The following is a 23,650-nucleotide window of genomic DNA, read 5'->3' on the forward strand; positions in this document are numbered from 1 at the left end:
ACTGGGAGTGGGCTGGTGGCAGTGGGTCACTGGGAGTGGGCTGGTGGTAGTGGGTCACTGGAATGAGATTTTCTAGCTGGGCCCTGACCGCAGAGGCTATGTATCTTGCTATCTCCTCCTGCTACTGTGCCTTACCCACCATGATGGACTATTCTCAAATGATAAGCCACAATGAATCCTCTGTTCCTTAAGTTGCTTCTTGCCATAGCAAAAAAAAATATGACTAATACAGCCAGGGGTGTTGGTTCCTGAATATCCTCAACCAGAAGCAGGGCCAAGTGCCTCTCCAGGAAGGTGTTCACTCTTAGAGTCTGTATCCTGGTGAACGTTGCTCAGGGCTCCATTGTTTCTCCCTAATCTAAGCCTTGTCTTTGGTATTAAGCAGGTTGGAACAGACAGGTTTCAGCATGATTTTAGACTATTCATCTAGAACTCTTAGAATCTAGAAGGTAGGAGCTACCTGAACCTGGCCATACACCAGCACCGTGGTCATACCGACCGCATTGTGGATGAGAAGCACCAAAACTCAGGTCTCCTGGCCTCACCTGCAGGACTCTGATTTTACAGGTCTTAGTAAACTTGGAAATTTACATTTTAATGAATTCTGAAGGTAGTCTTGATGCAGGTGGTACCCAACTTCAGCTTGAACAATACATACAGAGACCACAGAAGGTCTAGAAGCCACCTTATCCTGTGGTTACAACCCAAGGCTATGTCACAGAGTCACTTGGAGAGCTGAAAGCTGCAGGGTTTACTCCCTTACCCTGGGAATAAGGGTGGGCATCAGTAGTTCTGAGAACTTCCACGTGATTCCATCACAGGCCTGCCAAACTCGGATGGTTATTTTCTTCTACTCGAAGCCTCACAGCTAACTTTGTTCGTTTGTTTGAGACAGGGTTTCTCTGTGTAATCCTGGCTGTTCTAGAGCTTTCTCTGTAGACCAGGGTGGTCTTGAACTCAGAGATCCACCAGTTTCTGTTCCCCAACCCCTGAGCACTGTGATTAAAGACATGTACCATCACTGCCTGGCTCCTAGAGCTAAATCTTAACTGGATGCTAGAAGCAGGTCTATCTAATCTTTTAGTGGATTAGCCATAATGATGTCTGAGCCAGAAAGATGCTAGTCTTCGTGAAAGGTGACAGAGGTAGAGTGCTTTTCTCCATGGGGGTGTTTTCAGTATAGAAACCTAATCAGTTATCCCTCTGTAGCCAGGACCAGAGAACTCTGAACTCACCCAGAGAAGCCAGCACAGTTACAGCCACCAGGAGCAGAGCCAGGAAGAGGTACAAAATCCGCACTGACGTGTGCAAAGATAGGTTCTTCTGGCAGCGGTTACAGCGGGGTCCTGCCCGGCCTGTGGAGGACAAGAAGATGGCAGTAGCTTGGTTCAGTGAAGAGGCTGGGGTGGAATGCTCAGTTCTATGTTCTGGTTCTGTCCTGCCTCATCACTTCTCAAGCCTGGCTCACACAGGAGTTTTCCTCTTGTCTTCCTTACTTGTTCTGCCGCCTCAGAGTTTCTAGAACTCTCTGGAATAGAGGAGACAGAAACCACTCCACTCCTCCTTACCATTCTTTCTCGGCAGTATCTTTATTCAGCCTACAGAGTGAGAAGATACCTTTTCTTTCTATAGTGGCCCTACCCACAATCCCAGCAGCCTGCTCACCCCCTGCCCAATACAGTGCTTTATTGTGTGTTCAATACAACCCAGTTTGCCCATGACTTTTTCAGTTACAGCACTGAAACTCCCCTGCCGTGAGAGTTCCTCAGTAGGGGCAAATCATAAGGTTTTTCATAGAAGTTCAGTTTTAAGGTTTAAAGTCTCACTCCTGGGGACCCCCACAGCCCCAGACAACACCAGGAGTTGGTAAGCAGTTTTCAAACTGGGCAAATAAGTTATGGTTCTCCTGGAAAGCAAACAAGGACTTAAAGTCTACCAGTCAGGTTGCTGCATGGAGGGGGGAGGGAGCAGGTGTTCTGGTAACTCTGGGAGGTGATCAGTGCCCACTGAGGATGTAGGATGTCCTCCAAGATGAGCTTGGCTTAGCTGCAAATGGTGAGTACCAGCAGCAATTAAAAACCTAGTGTCTGGTCCACACAGCACACTAGAATAAATTCACAATTTTGAGGGCATTCCTGGGGCATCCCTGGGTGAGTATAGCATCCAGTCAAGATACAGAACATAAGCTATACCAAACGCCACAGAGGCCCTGGTCCAACCAGAAACTCAAACAGCGTAGTCAACAAAGCAGAGGACAGACCTTAGGCACAGTGTGTGGCTAGGGGAAATGGCATGGGTTCCTGCCAGGCTCACGTGGAGCCCAGGAGACACATGACACTTATGACAAATGCTGGTTTCATCCATACTGTACAGCCCCAGGATACAGAGCTTTGCCTTTCACTCTCCGAGGGACAGTAGGACAATGAGACCAGGAATTCTGAAGCTACATATGTGGACACACTGCTCATCACTCTAGAGATGAAGGCAGGGATTCTCGGCTATCACAAAGGAGATAGGGGTTCCCTATCACTTACCCTCTTGGGAGCATGAGAAGGATGGCATGTCCTCTTCTTCACCAACCAGGTCCTCTTCAGTGACACAGAGTACATCCCTGTCACTGCCAGCTGATCTCACTGCAATGGAAGCAGTTGGCTCAGACCCCACCTTGTCCTCAAGCCACATCCTTCCCTTTCCAGCTTTCCATCTGATATCAAGGTTCACATCCCATGGCGACCTAGTTCCTAGGTCCAATTCAGTCAACCTTAACCCCAGGTGATCTGATATAAGCTGAAAAACGGGAGATAGAGGTAAGATTTAGAAGGTCAAGTTATTGAGATATCCCACCCATCTGGTAAAGAGATGTGCCAACCTCCCACAAGCTAGGACGACACACAGACTAGTCTGCCCTTTGCTCAGACTCCTGGTGGGGTGTGGAGCAAAGAGATGAAAGGATGTGTTGGTTGGTCCAACACATGGAGCAGAAGCAGAGCATCCCTGCTTCAGGTACAACCCTGAAACTGGTACTGCATGGGCTCCAGGACTCTGTCCATCCCAGCTGGGAAGGAGGAAGCAGGAATCCAGAGGTGTGCAGATAGAGGAGAGCACATTCTGCCTCTTGCACATCACTGGAGTCCCACTAAGGTGTCAAAGGAAGCACTAGAAGAAGGGGTTCAGGACCAGGTGATTCCTAAATAAGACTTAAAATGATGTGTCTCATTATTGGGAAAACTTCTCTCCCTCCCCATCCCTTCCATCTCGCACTTCCTGGAAAAATAATGAAGAAGGTGCTTTAATAAAGAGGCAGAGCCTGGCCCAGCTGTCATCAGAGAGGCTTCAGCCAGCACCTGATGGAAACAGATGCAGAGACCCACAGCCAAACATTAGGTGGAGCTTCTTCCTGTGGAAGGAGGCAAGGAAGGATTGTAGGAGCCAGAAGGGTCAAGGACACTATGAAAAAATCCACAGAACCAATTAACCTGAGTGCATCGGGGCTCACAGAGATCGAATCACCAACCAGGGAGCCTGCATGGGACTGACATAGGTACTCCACACATGTTATAGTATATAGCCTGGTCTTCTTGTGGGACTCCTAACTGCAGGACTTTGTTAACCTGCCTTTGGGAGCCTTTCTCCTTCTGGCTTCTCTTGTCTAATCTTAATAGAAGAGGATGTGCCTAGACTTATTGCAGTGTGATACGTCATGGTTGGTTGATATCCATGGGAGGCCTGCCCTTTGCTGGAGAGAAAGGGAGGAGGAGTGCAGAGGAAGGGGGTAGGGAGGGTAAGAAGGAACAGGGAGGAGAGGAGGGAGGGGAAATGGCAGTTGAAATGTAAATTAATGAATTAATTAATTATTAATTAATTTAAAAAAATAAAGAGGCAGAGCAAGCCATTAAACCAACTAGGACTTACTTTGCTCTGGGAAATGGGGATAAAGCCAAGAACAGAACCTAAACTCCTAGGAGAAGCATCTTTGATCCTTGTTTAAAAGAAAGCTTTATTTATTTACATATTTAAATTTAAATTATTTTATTCTTTAGTATGACATGCACATGCATGTCATAACTAGAACAGGTTTTCTTTTATTATTTTTTATGAGGAGTTAGAGTTTGTTAAGATGAGATTTTAACATAGGTTTAGGTCTGGATGTCAATAGAGAGACACACTCAGGAAGAACAGAGCATACCCAAGTGAGACTGTTGGCTTCTCAAGAGAAAGCTGCTTATGTGTCTTAACACCAGCCATATATGCCATTAAATATTTTAGTTTTAATTATGTGCGTGTGTGCGTGCCTGTGTGGAGCATGTGTATGTGAGTGGAGTGTCCACAGAGGCCAGAGGAGGGCGTTGGATTCCCCTGGAGCTGGAGTTGTAGTCAGTTGGGAGACATCTGAAAAGAGGGTTGGGAATTTAACTCCCATCCTCTGGAGGAGCAGCAAGTGCTCTTAACCCCAGCCCCAAGCCATAGATACCATTTCAATGGCATCTGAAACTACTGCTCAAATGGTTGAAAAGAAACTTAGTTCTCCCCATCCCTAAATATAAAATAACTTTCTTTATACAGTCCCTACAAATGAACTTACTGGACTGAACCATAAAGATATTTTAATGATAAGGTAATTAACAAGTTATCATCAAAGAAGGATATTAAAATCATACTTTTTTTTGAAAGAATTATTATTTTATATCTATGAGTACATTGTTGCTGTCTTCAGACACACCAGAAGAGGGTATTAGATCCCATTACAGATGGTTGTGAGCCACCATGTGGTTGCTGGGAATTGAACTCAGGACCTCTGGAAGAACAGTCAGTGCTCTTCACCACTGAGCCATCTCTCCAGCCCCCAAAATCATACTTTTAACTACACAGCATATACTGATGGGCTGGCACACCCCAGTGAGGCTCATTATAAAGACAAAGGTATTTATGAGTTTAATTCAATTTATCGCCATATTTTATCTTGTATACTGAAAAATTGTTGCTGAAAGGCTTGTTGTGGAGGGACATTGGACCTAAGGACTAAAGAAAGTACTTACCATGTAGAGATCCTGGTTCTATGCCTATATGCCTAACACACACACACACACACACACACACACACACACACACACACACACATCTGGAGACTCTACCTGGAGTCTGGAGATGCTGAGTTCTCTGGCCAGCTCCCACTCCTTTTTCCTTAGCCTCTTGTTCCTCTCCTTCCCTATTTTTAGAGGAACCAGCTGGAATACAATCTTTCCTGACAGGTATGGCCAGGCACTGATCAATCAGAGTGAGTGTCCTGACCAATCAGAAAGGTTTTGGACTGTCCCAAGTTGAGACATAGTGAGAGCAGTGCTGAGGAGGGACAGCTTCTTTGCTATGGGAGCAGTGACCTAGCTGTCCCCTTGTAGGACTCACAGTCACATGTTCCCATCGTCATACACACTGCAGACCATGCCCAGGATACAGTCACCCAGTCCTGTATTTGTGCCCCACCCCTAACCTGGCTTGAGCTCTCAGTTTAAATGCCACCCCCATTTCCCTCTCCCTGTCTTTCTCCTCTTGTTCCCCCTCCAAGAACTCCTCTTCTTTGAGGCTTGTTTTGTTGGAAATTTCTGTTTTCTTTCAACTCCACCTATGCATTTGGTAGGATGTTTGTCATTTACCTTTCACTTAAAGTTTAAAGCCCCCAAAACGTGCTGGAAGCAGCCACTCCTTTCCGTTTCATTTTTGAAATGTGGCCGAAGTGTTGGGTCTGGCCTCAACGCAATCATCTTGACAATCGTATAAATTTTATAGCCTCAAGTATCACTTTTATGGTCAAATAGACAGAGGGCCAAAGATGTTTAAGAATGTTACTAACTGCACACACAATACAAGTGGAGAAGCCAAGATCTGGAATCAAAAATTTTCCCTCCCTGGCCCACATACTGCCATTGGGAGGGAGGAACAAAAGTCTTCCCCAGTTCTAAGAGGTATTTCTCCTGCAACTACAAGATCAGGGGGAGCAGAAAGAAGAGACAAGCATTGAATGTTCAATGTCAACTTAGCAGAATCTACAATCAGCTGGGGATGGGCCTCTGGGCATGTCTAGGGAGCAGTACCTTGATTAGAATTACCTGAGGTGGGAGAACCTGTCTGTGGTGGGCGGCACCATCCCCTGGCTGTGATTCTGGAATGTATGTGTGGAGACAAGGAGTTGAGCAGCAGCAAGCATTCATTACTGTCTGCTTCCTGACTGCGGATGAGTATGGCCAGCTGATTCCAGCTCACACTGGCTGGACTTTCTCGCCACAGTGGGCTGTACCTCTAACAGTGAGCCAAAAGAAAGACTTTCTCTCTGACATTACTTTTGTCAGTATTTGTCACAGCAACAGGAAAAGAAAACAAAGACAGTGGGCAAGAACACTTGAGAAGCAGTGGCAACCTTGAGTGGCCTCATTAGGGAAGGAACTGAAGAGGGTCCCCAGGACAGCCATAAAGGCCCTCTGCTTAGCCCCCAGGTCTGTCACAGTTCCACTGACACTGGAGTAAGGCCCTGGCTGTATGTACTCCAGAGTCATGGATTCACCTCTGTGGAACTCAGCAGCCAGCTCTCATGCCCAGAGCTAAAGTTCTAGGGGTGGGCACTGTGTCTAGCACAGTGGCTGGCTCAGGGAGGAGTGCTTTGAAACTTTTCCATGAGTTTTCATTATTTTCTGGTAAGTGGTTCTACAGCTACACCTGAATACTTCTGAGGATCTTATGACTCCCAGGATTCAGAGTCCTACCTCCAGGGGAATTCTGAGTCGAGAGATGCTGAAGATGAGAAAATATTGGGGCTTAAAAGCACTCCTATCTCCACTGTCCTAACGGATCCATAAAAGTAGCCTGAGCAGGATATGGTGCAAGAAATTAGAGAAGTTAGTCTTTGGATTTGACAGATGGATGGGGAAATTGTGTGTGTGTGTGTTTTTGTGTCTGTCTGTCTGTCTGTGTCTGTCTGTCTGCTGGTAAGCACCTTAAAGAAGAGCAGAGTGGGAGAGGGAGACAGGGAGCAGCTGCTGGTGTATGAGGTGCAGCACATCTTTTTACATGCATATCAACCTTTCCAGCCCTGCTTTGCAATTCTGCCACCCCCCTCCATCAATCTGCCAGCTGTTTACAAGGATTGCTTTGCCTGGGCACTTTACAGGGTGATGATCTCTTTCCCAAAAGCTTCAGGCTAGGCGGATTAGAGTTCTTTGGACCATTCTGTGCTTGTCTAAATGGAAACCTCAGCAGCTAGCTAAGAGCGCTCATCCCCAGGAGCTCTGCAGAACACTGCATGATGGGGCTGCTGGGATCTTCAGGCTTCAGTTGAGCCCCTCAGAGAGACATCCTTTCCTTCCTGTCCATGCTCCTCATTTCTCCCCACTCTTTAGTGGCGCTTCTTGGCCCTCCCTTGGGACAGGGCCTCCTCCCTGTTTTGGCTCCAAAGGCAATTTCATCACTCCACTGTTTATAGCCTTTGCAAGGAATCTGGGATGATTTAAATGAAGCCTGGCTGACACCAGCCTTCAGCAAACACCCCTCCCATAGCTGCTTTGCCACACCCTTGCTCCCCTGGTGAGTGCCCCTTAAATTGCTTGCCATTGACAAAGGGAGTCAATAAGCACCACCACTTTTCAGAACTGCACAAACTGGTCCATGGAGGAGAAGGACAGCTGCCTGAGCCCAGTCCTCTTTAGACCAGTGGTTCCTGAGTGTTGGCCCTCTTCCCCGTGATGACATGTCAGCTCTGTAACTCATAGTCCTCCCCAGGCCCCAAAGAGGGTTTCTTTTTCCTAATCCCCTGACTTCCTGCTGTCCAGCATAGAGTCCTGCCCTGGGGGACTCTGATTGGCCTATATCTGGACTGCTTCGTCAGCCTGCCAAGTTAGCCTCTCTCACTTTAATGAGAACATAATCCAAAGCATTTGTGGGGCTCCCTCAAGCCAAGCCTTTTGTTAAGTACAAAGTCGATGTGTTTATGTCTCATTGAGCTTGGTTCTGGTTGGAGACCAGATGAACATGCAGATGGAGAGTGAGCAAAGCTGTTAGGGGGAGTTAAGTCTGGTGAGAAGATGAATGGGAATTAGATGGGGACCAGGACAAAACCCTCATGCTGAGCCAGACAGGCTCCTCCGCTGGGGCAGAGGAAGAGTTCTTCATCTCCCCATTTTCCTAGCCTTCTTGGGCATACTGACTCAGTGTTGGGGGATATAGTTCTCAGAAGGGGGCTTACAAGTCAGAGTCACTGCAATCTCATTACAAAGACCCAAAGGTAGTAGTAATGGCTTCTTAGTGTCCAAGAGTCTAGAGCCAGACCCCAGTGCACATGTACCATCTACAGAGTTGCCAGGAGAGCTGGGATAGGATCCTGCCACCCAGGCCTGCCATCTGTTTACCCATCAGAACTCCCAGCAAGGTACCACCTCCTTCAGGTCAGTCCACCTTCCCCTGGGCTTCTGTCAGTCCAGGTCTGATGCTGTATTGGGTGCCAGTAAAGGTAGGTAGCTTGTGGACTTTTGATGAAGGCCTGAACGTTTTCTGCTGTTTTAACCACGAGCTCATTTTAATGTAAAAACAAATGAAGAGCAATCATTTAAAATATGGTTTCAATCTATTTTATTCTTGGTATTGTCTATGGCCAAGGGGGTGTTGACACACGGGGTTTGCAAGAGCTTAAAGCAGCAGAGATATATTAGAGGTGGGGTGGGGCCTTTGAGGCTTGAACTGTCAGGAAATGTAAGGTGAGGTGGAGGGCCGAAGGAGGCAGCAGAGTTCAGGTGAGGCTTCCTTCTCTTCCACAGAGCTAGCCAGATAAGGCATCCTGTTTGGATGGAGTGGCAGGGATGGGGACACAAATATATGTGACATTTAGGACTGTGGATTTGCCCAAAGTTAGGGTGACCTCGCTGTAAAATGTAAAAGTTGTTGGGCATCTGGAACAGCAAAGAGAGCCTTGTTCTGATTGGACAGAGGTGTCTGGAACAGGCTGATCATCTAGGAAGGAGTAGCTTCCATTGCAGGTCTGTATGTGCTTTCTCTTTCCTCTTTTGCTGCTTTCAGCATCTGGAATTGGTGGAGCTGGGCTTGAAGAGGACACTGGATCAGACAAAACATGTCTAGACCTAAATTTTTCATGAAGCCCCTCTGAGGGACACCTAGTACAGCAAGGAACTCTGGGAATCATGAAGGAGCCAGCATCCAAGGCTCTGGAAGCCAGTCACTGCCTCCCTTGTCCTGAGGCCACAGGGATCTGAGCTGTGACCATGGAGAGCTTTTAGCTCAAGAAGACTAGCCAGGTGCTACCCTTCATGTGGCCCACATTGCAGGCCACATGCTTGGAAAAAAAAGGAAAAAATGTCAAACTTTTAAAGGCCAACGTTGCAAGCCAGCTTTAAAACATAACAGCAAACACTGCAGATTGAAAGGGCCTCTGTTCAGCTGGTACCTGAGGGTGTAATCTCCAACTTTAGTGTCAGAAGGAAAGCCAGAGAGGTGGGGATTCCTTGTTTTTAAGCTTTTGTTTGTAAGAGCCAGGTAGAACATTGGGTGCTAGGTGCATGTCTTGGCACCTGGTTGCAGTAGCTGTTGACTTTCTTGGGGTTGAGCCTAGTTCAACTTTTCCTTCTTTGGGTAGAAAACAACTTTGCTAACCATCTGCTAACTCAGCCACCATCTCTGACCAGTAAATGTGTGATTGAGTCATCTTGCCTCCCTCCCTCCCCGCTTAGTCTTCTTCTTCTCCTTCTTCTTTTTATTCTTCTTCCTGAGACTGCATTCTTCGACAGGATTCAGAAGGGGGGAGATTCGAGGAACGGAATAAAAGGTCTTTCTTTGAGCACTCCAAGGGACATATTGTGATAATTATCTTCAGCAGAGTTCATAGTGGGTTTTCCAAACAGCCAATTGGGACAGGAAAAAAAAAATAAAGATCTGGAGAGCCTTCTCATGAGCCAGTGCTATATTTAAAGTTTGAGGATGGCTATAGTTTAAGGTTGGGAAATGCTATAATTAAGATTTCAGGGTTGTTTTCTTCAAAAGCCTCCTGCTACTGGCCCTCTCCGTGGCTTTGTGGGTTCCTCTGAAGCCTGGTGGGAATCTTCAGTCCCTCTCAGCTCGGAGGAAGTCAGGCCTCTCGTTCAGATTCTCATACTCAGCTCAGCATGTTAGCACTGACAGCCATTCCACTCCTGCAGTTGCCTCTGTTGCTAGTATGTACACCTTGTCTGTCCCTGCCTCCTCCCTCTGGACCCTCCCTCTGTGAGCAATCACTGTGTTCTTGGTGACGGTAGAAGTTTCATAGAATCTTGGTTTATCTTAAGTCTTCCTTTCTCTCAACAATGTATTCCCCCTCCCTTGTTACCCACTACTGGCATTTTGGGTAACACCAATTTTCATTGTAATCTTAACCCTAACCTAGCCTAGCTCCAATCCTCTGAGAACCCCAAATGTCTATCCCATGTCTAAGCAGCTCCTCATGGGTGCCGTCACTTCTGTTTGAGGAACACACTACAGCCGTTCCCATTGCTCCCCCTCCCCCAGCTCTTGTCTCATAAGCACAAACAGCTCCTCCTCCACTCCCTGAAGCCCCAAGAATTTAGTGGGATTGGAGAAATGGGATCCAGCAGTCTGTGTGTTTCTCGTTGCTTCTCTGGTCTGTGAAACACTACCATTTCTCACTTCTCCAGGTCCCTGCTGCCTTTCCTGTGGCACTGTCCTTCTCAGAGCCCCGTTGTCTTGTGTGTAACACAGTGGCGGTACCCTCTGTGTGCCAGGGATGGTGCAGCATGGAGAAGGTGACTAGCACTAGCACGAGGCACACTCTGACGTAGATTAAGGGTAGCAGCCACTCTGGGTAGTGTTATTTCCCCAAACTCAATCACAGCTGTCATCTATTACCACACCCCAACCCCCATCACCCTCAGGGCTAATTTCCAACTTCCAAGAAATCCTTTTTACAAAGTGTGTCCACAGAACATGGTTCCAAAACATCCTTGTGGGGGGAAAAAAACTCTTAGTAAATATTTCAAAAAGTCTTGAGGGAAAAAGAACGGCATTTAAATGAATGTTTAATTTTGTGTTTCTCAGACTGACTTGACCTCAGAACTTCCGGTAAATCTGGAAAAACACGCATTGATTATTCCTATGGAGTGGAAGCTCAGAGGGGCCCCGTGTTGGAGAATGATGTTCTGAATAATACCAGCGCTGGGCTGGGTTACTCCTTCATACTCTGCCATGCCTGTGAAAGGAGCGACACCGAGGTTGAAGCTTCTTAGTTAAAATCTGCAGATCTCAAGCTCCAGGCTAGCCACAGCTCAGCCTGCCGGTCGGTTCTCTGGAGCATGATTGCCCTTCCTCTTGCTTGAATGGCCTCCAGCTTCTTTCTTTGCACCCTGTCCCCTGTTTTCCCTATCTCCACCACACTAATCCTGTTCACCTGCTCTCTACCCATCCAGCAGTTTTGCACAGGGTCAGAGAGACCATAGCTCTCTCCTGGGGAGGCTGTCGGTGCTCAGGCTGTTTTCTCTATGCTGTGGAAGACTTCCCCACCTCACACAGCAGAAGTTCTGAAAAGACCCTTGAATTCCAACCCCTTTATCTTTCAGTGGCTCTCTTAAAACATCTGTATCTCACTCAAAGCACAAGTGAACAGGAGGGAGGGAACCATGGATATTTAGAGCAGACAGTGTTCAGTTAGCCATATGCAAATGAGCATTCCCTTCGACCATGTGTCCTTTCTAGGAACTTTCCTAAGAGGATAACTACGCAGCCAGCAAAAGTGACCGTAGAGTTGACTGCAGTATGCTATAAATATATAAATAAATATATAAACCTAAGTAGAAATGTGGATGACCTCAAATACCCTTGAATAAGAGTTTGATTAAATTATTGTAGAATTATACTGTAGAACATTACAATGAAAAATATAGATTTATGTTTATTTCCTGGGAGAAAATGTATGCATCTTCAACCCCCCCCCCACACACACACACATCCCACCCCAGGAGCTGAGGATGGAACTCAGGGTCTTGCCCTTTCTAAGTAAGCACTCTACCACTGAGCTAACTCCCCAGCCCCCACCCCCATTTTGTATCCTTTAAAAAAAATCTTTAAAAATAATTTAATGTTCGAGATTGAATCCAAAGCTTTACAAATGTCAAACACAAGTTCTATCATGAGCCCATCCCCCTATTACCTTTTGTTGATTTAACTACATATGGAGCTGGTGAGATGGCTCAGTGGGTAAAGGCACTTGCTTCCAATCCTGATAATCCCGAGTTAAATCTCTGGAACCCATTTGATGGCAAGAGAGAATGAACTCCTGGAAGTCGTCCTCCGCCCTCTATGTGTGAGCTATGCTATGCAGAACTATAAACGAGGCTGGGCCTGAAGAGGTGGCCAGCAGTCATTGGAAGACAGAGGGACAGACGGAAAGGGGAAAGAGCGGGAACAAGGTGATGGAGGAAGAGTGGGAGACCCTGTCAAAGGTGTGAAGAAGCACCCAGAAAACTTGGATAGTTCACAAATTCAAAAACTTCAGAAGGGAGGAGGGAAATGCAGCACTTAGGAAATCCAACACCCCAGGGCTGACAGGCCCAGCCTCGTTGCTCCTCCTGACACTCTCACATTGAGGCCTCTGTACCTTCCCCTCATTCTCCTCAATGCAGCCCTGATGGGGTTGGCCTTGTGCAATGTGTATTCAGATGCTGAGTTCTGTGCCCCAAGATCAGGTTGCAGTCTGGACACGGGCATTGTATTAACCAATGTGCTATAAAGAATGCTCCCCAGTAATCTCTGATTGGGTAATAAAAGGCTCGAGCCCGTGACTGGGCCCAGTAAAATGATTACATCACAGCCCAGCCTTCTTACAGCCGTACTGATCCCCTCAACTCCCATTGCTTCCTCCTCTCACCTCCATGTCTACTTCTGTGTCTGTGTTCTAAACCATGCCTCGAGGCTCCATCACAAGCTTGCTTCTTCTTGACCTCTAACAGTAGGGATTTCCCAGTATAGGATCAAGTTGAAGAGGATGAGCCTAGTGAGACCTGTCAAATGTGTCTTTTTTTCTGACAAGCCCCTCAGGTTCTCCAGGAACCCTGGCATCTAACATCGGGTCAATACATGTTCACTAAATAAGAGTATGTATTTTTATTAGTTTCCTGGGCTCTGTTCTGAGAATACCATGACATGATTCTTGATTTAAGGGCTCTCAGCTTGGTGTGTGTTGAAGGTTAACACATATACAATAAATGTATTGAAAGCTCTCTTGAGTGCCAGGGAATGGACAGAGAGAGGTGTTTCTGAAACCCCATATTCTGATACCTCTCTGAGGCATCATCCAGGCTATTTGATGAGGAGACTGGGGCTGTGGAGCTCAGTGGTGAAGCCGGTCTGTGCTAGACTCTGATGACCTCAACACATATGCATGTATGTGCACACATACACACATATGACATACACACATTTACACACACATACACACATGTTGAAGTAACTATTTTAAACTGGCATCACCTGAACTGTCTTGTGTTACAGAGCTGCCATGATCCTAACTAGACAAGGCCTGCGGCCATGAGCTGCAGCTAGCATGTTCTCGCTGCTGCAACAGCTCAGGCCGCCTGCTGAGGCAGGCCAGAACACTGGCCCTGCCACCCACGAGACGACAGCATGGGAGATGGCTCTGCCAATCTTCCATGCTGTCTCCACAAGTCTGGGCTATGCCCAGACCATCCCACCATCCACGCGGGCCTGGTAGGAGTAAGACTCTAATGCTTAGATTATCCAAAGGTTTTATATATTTGATAATGCTCAATAACGAGACACCCACACAATCAGAGGTGTAACCCAATACCCAACCTAGATATATCAACTACCTCTGACTACTAGAGACAGGGACGTGTCCACTTCTATGTTCTCCCTCTCTTTCTCTCTCCTCTTTCCTCTCACTCCTCCTCTTCCTTCTCCTCTTCCTCTCCTTACTCCTCCTCTTCCTCTTCTTACTCCTCCCACCTTAGCTCCCCCCAATTTGAGGGGAAAATATGCTGCTACACACACACAACACACACAACACATACACACATGCACACACACACATACACACACAACACACACATACACACATACACATACCACACACGCATACACACATGATACACATACATACACACATGCACATACATACATATACACATGCATACACATACACACATACATACAACACATATATACATATATACACATATGTATGTGTATGTGTGTATATATATACATATACATATGTATATGTATGTGTATATATACATATATACACACATATACACACATGACATACACACACATACACACATGATACACACATATACACACATGCATACACATATACACATGATGCACACAGATACACACATGTACATACATACGCACATGCATACACATATATACATACACACAACACACAACACACATACACACATACACACAACACATATACACACATACACACATGACACACACACATACACACATGCACACACATGCATACACATACACACATGATACACACACATACATACATGCACATACACACATACACACATGCATACACGTACACACATGATACACACACATGCACATACATACATACACACATGCAAATACATGCACACATACACACAACACACATACACACATGATGCACACACATACACACATGCACACACATACACACAGAGGGCACAACGTAATTGAATACAGATGGAGTATATGCAGGAGTTCAGTGCCCTTCAGAACACCCGGGATGCCAATTCTAACAGCCAGGCCAGCTGTGGGTCATGGAACCTGCCAAGTTATCCATCAGCACCCATTGTAAAGCAGTAGGCTTTTCCTCTTTCACTAATTAGCTCAGAGATGTGAGTCTTTTGGCCTTGAAGTTACCCCAGATGGATAGCAGGGTAACAATATGTGATGGTTTTGAGCTGATCTCTGTGGCTCCTGAATCAGTTAGTGGCTCTTTTCACCTTTGTGCAGTTAGCTCCTTGTTTTTGACCTTAGTCTCCTTTCTGAGTCCAGAGTTCTGGGGATCTGGGGATGAAGGGCAGGGTGTAGCCTGCTGCTTTATGAATAAACAACCTTTTCCAAGGCGAGCTGAGGAGTGGCCTCCACAGTGCAGACCGGTTCTCAGCCTTCTGCCCAAAATCAAATGCCAATCACAGTACTGTGTTTTTGTTTTACTAATTTATTTTCATTTTACACATGTAGGCAAAGCAGCCCACATGTAGGACTGTGCACCGTGTGTGCTCGGTGCATGCAGAGGACAGAAGAGGGCGTCAAATCTCCTGGAAATGGAGTTACAGACAGCTGTGAATCACCACATTGGTGCTAGGAATCAAACCCTGGTACTCTGGAAGAGCAGCCATCTCATTCTTAATGGCTGAACTGTCTCTCCAGCCCCACAGACTGAGTTTTTGCAGCCTTCTTCCCTCCCTGCCTGCCCTTGCTCTATGTTTCCAGATCCTCTCTCAGTTTTGGGGAATGGTTTGCTCCTCTAGTACTGGGGAGTGGTGGAGCCTGGCTCTGAGGGACAGAGATCCACACCAAACAGTACTTCCCACCACCATCCAGCACATCACTTCTGCTCACCAAGTGGTACTGGGATCCACAGCTCCCCATCCTCAGGGAGCACTAGTGAGGAGCACAAAGATTCCAGAGATGGAAATGACAGAACCAGAACTGGTGAACTCATGTGGGTTGCAGATTTGGAGGCTTGTTTCCACCATTACAGCCAGCCAGGCTACTTCTGGAGACTCTGGGAGAGCTTTCCTTTCAAGCCCTGTCACAGGTGGCTGTTAATGGCTCACAAGTCAGTGGGAAACTCTGAGGTGGGCTTGTCACCAAGAGACTGGTGACAGCTATTTGCTCCTAGGCTTATGTGTGAGAGAGGCCAGGTGCCCACTGGGAGGCCCAGCCAGCCACTGTCAGGCAGGGGCCCCCTCCCCATCCACCCTCAGCAGAAACATCTTGACGGCCAGAGCAGGGACCTGACACTGGGTGCCCAGCAGGCCTGTCTTCTGGTTTAAATTTTATCCTCACCATTGCTCCCTCTTTCCACAAAACATCACATCGCTGTTTGCTTTGAGCAGGGGACTGTGTTTTTTTGCCAGCAGATGTAATTGGAAGATTGGTGGGGCCTTGGAGGAGCCAGAAAAACCAGCCTCCCTTGGGGAAGGGCCTCTTTGGAAAGTGTACCCTCCTTCCCCTCAGGGCTGAGGGGCACCATGCTTTTCACACTCCAGTGAGAAAAAGCTTCCCTCTGAAGATCCCAAAGGCTGAATATTTGCTGTTCGATCTACCCTGCTCTTTCCATCATAGGAGATGGTGGCTGCTGGGGAGAGGGGCATGCTGGGAGTCAATCATTTTCTCCCCTAGCAGCTCTGCCAGCCCTTGAGGCCCTGGGGTGTCACAGGAAATCACTGGGGTTTTCTGAAGAGCTACCCTGAGGTTTGTGGAGGGAAGTTTTCCTGGAATCTGGGGAAGCAGCAAGAGTGAGCAGGCAGGAGTCATAATTGCCTCCGTTCTGTCCTGGGGACCTCCTAAGACATGTCCATCCACATGAGCTCTTGTCCCCAGCTCAGGCTTCCAGGCCCACCTTCGTCTCTTTTTATTTTATCTGCAGTGGGATGGGTCAAAACACTCTGAAAAGCGTAGCATCTTAGCATCATCTGCAAGGATCAGGGCAGCCTGTGGCCCTGTGGACTCCAGTCATATGTGTCCTCAGTAGATTCAGAAAATGACCTGTCCCAGGACTACAGACAGAAGGAGCTTCAGGGGTGCAACAGCTAGAAGCAGGGGCCCATGGGCGAGGCCCCTTCTCATCTGCCAAGAGAACACCCCAGGGCTGGTTATAACTGCTTGGTTCACCCTGGTCAACCTTAGACCCTGCAAGGCCATCGAAAAGCACAGACAGAAGGTGCCAGAACAAAGAGGGAAGGAAACAGAAAGGCGTCGGTCTCTTCTGAACCAGAGGACAGAGCCAGGGCTCTAGACCCTTTGGCTAGCAATAAGTTTTAACAGGTTGTTATTCCGTTTTACTAGCTACAGAATTCCTGGGAGTCAATGCAAAATGAAAGAGGTGGAGGGGGAGAATCCTTGTTTAAAACATTATGCATTTCAAGATACCATCAGTGGCACCATCATGGGACCAAGTGTGGGTCCTATGGGAGTATTGAACATGCGGCACATGGAACAAGTCAGAGATTTGTCTGTAAGGCCCTTTCTTCTTGAATAACCAATCTTTGGATACCAAAGAGACAAACCACCACTGTTCCAGTTGAAACAGGCTTGACAAGTGGGTCCTGATCTCCTATCACAACAATCCCTTCTTAGCAACACTAAAGAATATAGCTTTGGAGCCCTGAACATCATCCCAAAGGTCCTCTTAGGAAGTTCTTAGATGGTGAAGTTCTCCCTGTAGGAACCCAAGCATCCCCTGGGCTGCTAGGGGAGTGTTACCAAAAGGCACCACAGAGTATCCCAAACCTCATGACCTGGAAGGGAGCTCTCCAGGACCCAGGAGGAGTAGCTTGGAATCAAGAAGGGTTTTTACTTTCATTCCAAGTCTGTCTGCTCCTCAGGGCTTGCTCAGTTGCTCTGTCCCCAAGTCAGAGGTCAGGGAGTGTCAGACAGGGTTCAGACGTTAGAAGGGAAGGACTCAGTGTGCTCTGACTGGTATGATTGTCTTGAGGGAAAGGGGACTGAGTTGGTGGAAGAGATGCAGCTTACACAGCGGTATGGTCTGCGGGAGCCTCTGGGATGGAACCTCAGCTGCGATGCACACCAAGCATCCTTAAATGCTCACTGGGGAAACCGGATCAGAATCTTCTCTGGACTTTAAATTTGTTTTTGAGGGGTGTGCAATGGTGGTGAGGCTGGCGCTGCAAGGGCCCTGTGTGATGGAAGGGTTCACCCTTCCTCTCTTCTCTTTCCCTTCTCTCTACTCTTTCCCAGGACTTAGGGCTCTTCTTGTCCCCCTCCTACCCCACCCCATCTCTCCTCACTACCTCTTCAGCGATTTTTTTTTTAAAGGCAGGGGCTCTGACCTGTAATATCTACCTAGCTCTGGGGACTTTCAGCCCTCCTGCAGCCCAGGCGCCAGGGTGCCCGGCCCGGCCCGGGTCTTGGGAGGAAGGATGGATGTTCTCTATGCTCCCAGGGAGTCTGCTTACCTTTCATGGTCCCTTCTGCGCGGGCCTCTGCAGGGCCCCGCGGTGCTCGAGTAGCCTTGGATGAAGCGGGACGCCGGGTCCTCCCCAGGCACCGACCGCCGCCCCTAGGTGCGACCCGCGGGTCTGGGGCTTGCGTGGGGACACATACGGCGCTGTCCCGCTGCTCAGGCGGCGGAGCAGGAGGAGGATCCTGGGGGTCGCAGGCTGGGGACGCCACGCTGCCCGCCGGAGCCGGGCGAGCTGTGTTGCCCCGCGCCCGCAGTCCTGGCCTTGCGCGCATCCCTCCCTCCGCCTCCCGCCCTCCCTCGTCGTCACGGCTTGGGCCCCGGCCCAGATCAACTTCCTTGATAGTTTCAAAACTGCCGCTCCCGGGGCCCTTTGTGCCCCTGGTGCGCGGCGATGGGTGCGCGGGAGGGTTCGCCACCTCGGGGGATAGAGTGGTTACCATTGTGATGGGCGGGGACCGGGACCCTGGATTTGAGCCCTGCATAGTTCCCTTGCCCATCTCTAAAGCAGAGAGACCAGGAAGAGCAAGAATTCTTGGGCATCAGCCTTCTGCCAACTGTCGGTTTTGCTCTGGTCTGTGCTCTCCACATACATACACCTCTGCACTGCAAGCCTCCTTTTCCCCTGGTCGACTCTAGTTGACATTTCTTGCTTACTATGGTTCTGCCACTGCCATGCTCAGCAATGTTGAATTTCTTGTCTACAAGGGAGAACTGGGCCCTGAGCACTCCCAAATCCTGCTACATGTGACTGGGCCACTGGTGTAAAGGACGCTAGAGGAAAAACCACCTCAGACATGAAGTTGACTCTTCATAAAAACCCCTTGGTGTGCCATTTTGCATTAAGTGAGCATATGTTAATCACACATTCAACGGCTCTGTAGATCACCTCCCAACTTCCAGGTCCTGCCCTAAGTTCTGGGAGAAGAAGGTGAGGAACACTTGTAAGGAGGGACCAGAAAGCCAGCAGTTAAGTAACAGAACAGAGATGTGCCGGACATTATGACAGCAAAAAGCAGGAACTCCAGAGGAGGGACAACCCAGCCTGGTTTCCTGGCTGAAGAATGGAGACTGGAGACGGTGGTAACATCAAGATTAACACTAAGGAAGCCGGTTGGTGGAGGAGAGTTGAAACCCCACCCCACCCCAGCTCCTCACACCCACATGTCCCCATCCCCCCATCCCCTGACTACCACCTGGGCATCCCTGACACAGTGAAAAATTGTGCTATGTAAATGACCTCCTGGTCCAACACTTTTGGGGTATTTCCCTCAGCTTACTACCTCACTCTCATTCTCGGTGGGTGGGGGCTTTTCTTTTTCTTTTTTTTTTTTTTAAGCTCTATTTCTAACATGTGTCCAGTTGCTGTTCTTTACTGCCTCAGGACTCACACCCACTCCTGTAACACTCTGATTGGTAACAGCCCTGCTGTCTACTCTGCCCCTGCATGTCTTCCCCAGTTAAGGCTGGAATAAAGTGCTGAGGGCAGGGGTTGCTGTGGGGGATGGGAAGGAAGAGACTATTCACCTGCAGACCAGAGAGAGAGCAAAGCTCTGTTGCCTGCAGTCTGCTTGTCCTTGCCCTGGGAAGTTCACAGTTTGCTAAGTGTGTACCCACAACTATATCAGCAGAAACTCACACTACCTGGAGGAAGGGAGGCCCAGGCACTAAGTCTGCCACATGAGTCTGGGTTTCTGAGAATCATAGCCTGTATCCTGGACACTTCTTTACCAAGTAGACATTCATATCCATCAACTCATCTTGATGGTCGCCTGTTTATTGACTTGTTTAACTGTCTGTATTAATTCCTTGTTGCTGTGACAAAATAGGGATAAAACAGCTTAAGGAAAAAGGGGGTTTGTTTGGGCTCCTGGGTTGAGTCTACCACAGAGGAGTAAAGAGCAGTGGCTTCTCCAGTTGTGGCCACTGGAAGGCGAGGCATCTGCTCATCGGAAGCATCACATCACAGGCAAGCGTTGTGTCAACCATCAAGAAGCAGGGAGAAGCATCAGATGCTGGTGCTTAGCTCAGCTTCTCTTTCTTCCCATTTTTGTTCCATCCAGGATCCCAGGCCCTGGGATGGTGCCATCCACACTAAAGGTGATTCTTCTGACCTCAGGTAAACCTCTCTGGAAGCATCCTTACAGACACCCACAGAAGTTTGATTCCTAGATGACTCTAGGTCCTGTCAAATTGACAAGACGGACACCACACTCAGCAATCCTGTGGAGTAAACACCACCATTGTCTCCATTTTTTTTTTCAGACAGAGATTGAATAAGCATGGAAAGAGTTAACTATGGTATATTTAGCTTGCTAGTAAAGTGGGAATGGTGGGATTTGAACCTGGGCAGGTTAAATTCAATACTTGTTAAAGTATGGTGGAAAGTATTTAGTTATTTGTGGATGGAATGAATTTTCAAAGGAGCCCTTCATTTTATCCATGTTTTCTGTAGCTGGCTGGGGGATGGCCTCACCCTTACATGAAGGAGCAGGGAACCTCTCCCAGGGCCTTTCTGGGTCTGAGGATATTTACATCCTGGATATTGTTCTAATCAGACAAGGACCCTCATTACCCTGAGAGCTGATACATCTGGTTGCAGATGGACCCTGGGTGAGTACAGAAAGACAAGGGTCAGCCCTGAGGATGTAGAAGATACTCCATGCTCCAAAAGGACTCTGGGGAGAAGAACTCAGCTTTGTGGAGTGATGAGGAGTGAACAGAGAGCAGGAGCTGAAGATCTATGTGGTCGAGAGTGAGAAAAAGAAGGCTCAGCATGAACAGAGCAAAGCAAGAGGGGAACATGGGGTCTAATAGAGTCTACACCAGCCTTTGAGTGACCACTTTCTACTTACAACTAGAGCGCTCCCGGGTCAACTGGAACTCCCCTCACCAAAGATGAAGCTTCAAAGTCATTGGGAAATGGTGAATGATCAGAGGCGAGAACAGAGGCTTACAATAGCTAGAGAGGGTGGGGGAAGTGTTTGATACCATTTTCACTCTAGCTGTGGGAGGCCGAGGATGAAGCATATGTGCATGCACGCACACACGCACGCACGCACGCACGCACGCACAGAGACCATACCTGCATTGAAAGTCAAAGGAGATGGCTAACGGTAAAAGAACTCTCCAGGGAGAAATATGAGCACGGTGGTAGATGTGCAAGGGGTTTGTGAAGGGGGGGCAGTGCCCTGAGAAGTATTTCGAAGCCCCCGCTTTCAAGTCTTTCAGGGAGTTCCATGGACTCCATATTTCCTCTGCTTGAGGCAAAAAAACTATCCTCAGTTTTCTGGCAAGCTTCCATGCTCCTCGGCCGCCTCTGGTTCACCACGTCCCCAGTGCTCACTTCTCTCTCGAACACTCCCTCCCCACCCTACATGGGGGAGGGGTGCTCTGGCAGCATTTCCACTTTTCCTGCTACCTGACAAGGAAGTCTCACCGGTCAGAAGTCTCTCCCTTCCTCCTGATTACCAAATGGAGCAGTGTTTGCATACCCACAGCCTCTTCGGCTTGTGCAATGAACACTGTCAATGGATGTTACTCAGAGTTCTGTAGAGAACCAATAGGATGCACATCTAGCTGCCCCCCCCCCTTATGCTCAGGGAATGGGTCCCCAGGTCCTCTGTGGATGCCTGAAACCGTTGACAACACAAACCACAGATATACTATGTTCATTCCTAAACATGGACTTATGATAAAGCTTAACTCACAAGTTAAACATAGTAAGAGACTAACAATAAGCACAATAAAGTGGAACAAATATTAAAAATGCTGTGTTTAAAGTTATGTGAGTGTGGCCAGTTCCACTCAAGGTATCTGATCGCACTGTGTGATGCCACAGATGTGCTGGACAAAGGTCTAAGGGTGTAAAAATGTCATAAAGATCACTAGTCTGATAACTAAAAGAAAATAATAACAACAACAGTTTAAGATTCTTGCAGATATATTACACACCTTGTTGGTATCAGGCTCTGAACCCAGTGACATCACATCTAGGTGACCCCCACATCGTTGCCAAGGCAACAGCCATACATTCCCAGAATCCACCTGGCTACGTCACCACTCATATAAATAGGCAGAGCCCCCTGAGCTCTCTCTCTTCTTCCTCTTCTTCTTCTTGCCCCCACCTTTGCCCTATCTCCTGAATAAACCTCACTTGGAACTGTTTGGTCTGGTGTGGTTTGTCCTGAGTTGCTCACAGAAAACATCACCCCTAAACAGGGGAAGAGGTGATACAAATGTAACTATCTCCAAAATTAAGTGTAGACTAAATGCAATGATCTCTTTTTCAACTGGGCAATGACATTTTTAAATTCATACAACAATTCCATATGCAAGAACTAAAAAAACCTTTTAAAGGAAATTAAAACAATGTATTACACACACACACACACACGCACATGCACGCACGCGCACACACACACACATGCACGAACATACACACACACACACATGCACAAAACCAGAGACCAGGCGGAGGTCAGGTTAGGTCAGGTTTGTTCTGAAGCTGGAGGCAAGTGGACGTTCATGGTCTGTGCTGCTGTGCCACATGGAAGCCTGGCATCCATGCACCCTCTGACTGAAGCACAAGGAAGCTATCTGCAGACACACAGTTGAGGAAACGAGCCAAAAAGGCTCTGTGACAACCCCTACCTCCCCAAAGTAATAGCCTGGAGAGGAAACCATCAAGGAGAATTTAAAAAAACAAAACAAAGCAAAGCAAAAACCTCTAACAATAAAGACAAAAATGGGATGGGGGGCACAGTCAGAGAATCACTCAGTTTCTCTGGAAAGGCTGGATCCTAGGAGTTTGGCAATGCTTTAGTGAGTTTATGGACAACACAAAATTGACTTCGTTTCCCTTCCTCCTCCTGCTCCCCATCCTCCTCCTACTTCTGTGCATGTGTGCGTGTGCGTGTGCGTGTGCGTGTGTGTGTGATGGGAAGGGATGGCAGATATGGGAGGACTGGGAGGTGAGTATAATTGAGGTACATGATGTAAGATTTCCAAAAAGCAATAAAAATATTATGTTAAATAAAAAAGCACGTGAGCTTGTGCCCTGGCCTTTAGCTCTCTGCTTCATGACTGGGGATTTAAAATTGCTTTAAGATGCTGTTGCTGTGACTTCACCACACAATAGACTATACCCTCAAGCTGCGAGCAAAGCAAGCCCTTTCTCCCTTAAGTTGCTTTTGTCAGGCTATTTTACCATAGCAAATGGAAAAGTGACAACCACAGTTTCTCTGATAATACTGTTACATATTAGGTTACTAGTCTAGAATAAATAAAGCTAGTCCACTCCCTTGTCCCCGTCCCAACTCCTACCACACATACTCATACACAAAGAGTCAGATTAAAATATTTCATTTTGGTTAGATATGTAGAAATACAGAAACAACATAGTAGAAGCTGAATGAGAATGTGTGGAAT

General features: G+C 47.6%; 1 protein-coding gene across 1 annotated transcript in view; it reads right to left on the reverse strand.

Annotated features, from left to right (window-relative positions):
- Scara3 (scavenger receptor class A member 3) overlaps positions 1-18,456 on the reverse strand; it is a 34,593-nt gene extending 16,137 nt beyond the window's left edge. The window contains exons 1-3 of the mRNA XM_028758830.1: positions 18,216-18,456; positions 2,535-2,633; positions 1,236-1,355 (exon numbers count right to left, since the gene is read on the reverse strand). Of these exons, the coding sequence (XP_028614663.1) occupies positions 1,236-1,355; positions 2,535-2,633; positions 18,216-18,222 (226 nt within the window). The 5' untranslated portion in view covers positions 18,223-18,456. The remainder of the gene's footprint in view (positions 1-1,235; positions 1,356-2,534; positions 2,634-18,215) is intronic.
- Between the last annotated feature and the right edge of the window lie 5,194 nt (positions 18,457-23,650).

Source organism: Grammomys surdaster, unplaced genomic scaffold, assembly GCF_004785775.1.
Source record: "Grammomys surdaster isolate TR1022 unplaced genomic scaffold, NIH_TR_1.0 126219, whole genome shotgun sequence".
Taxonomy (NCBI): Eukaryota; Metazoa; Chordata; class Mammalia; order Rodentia; family Muridae; genus Grammomys; species Grammomys surdaster.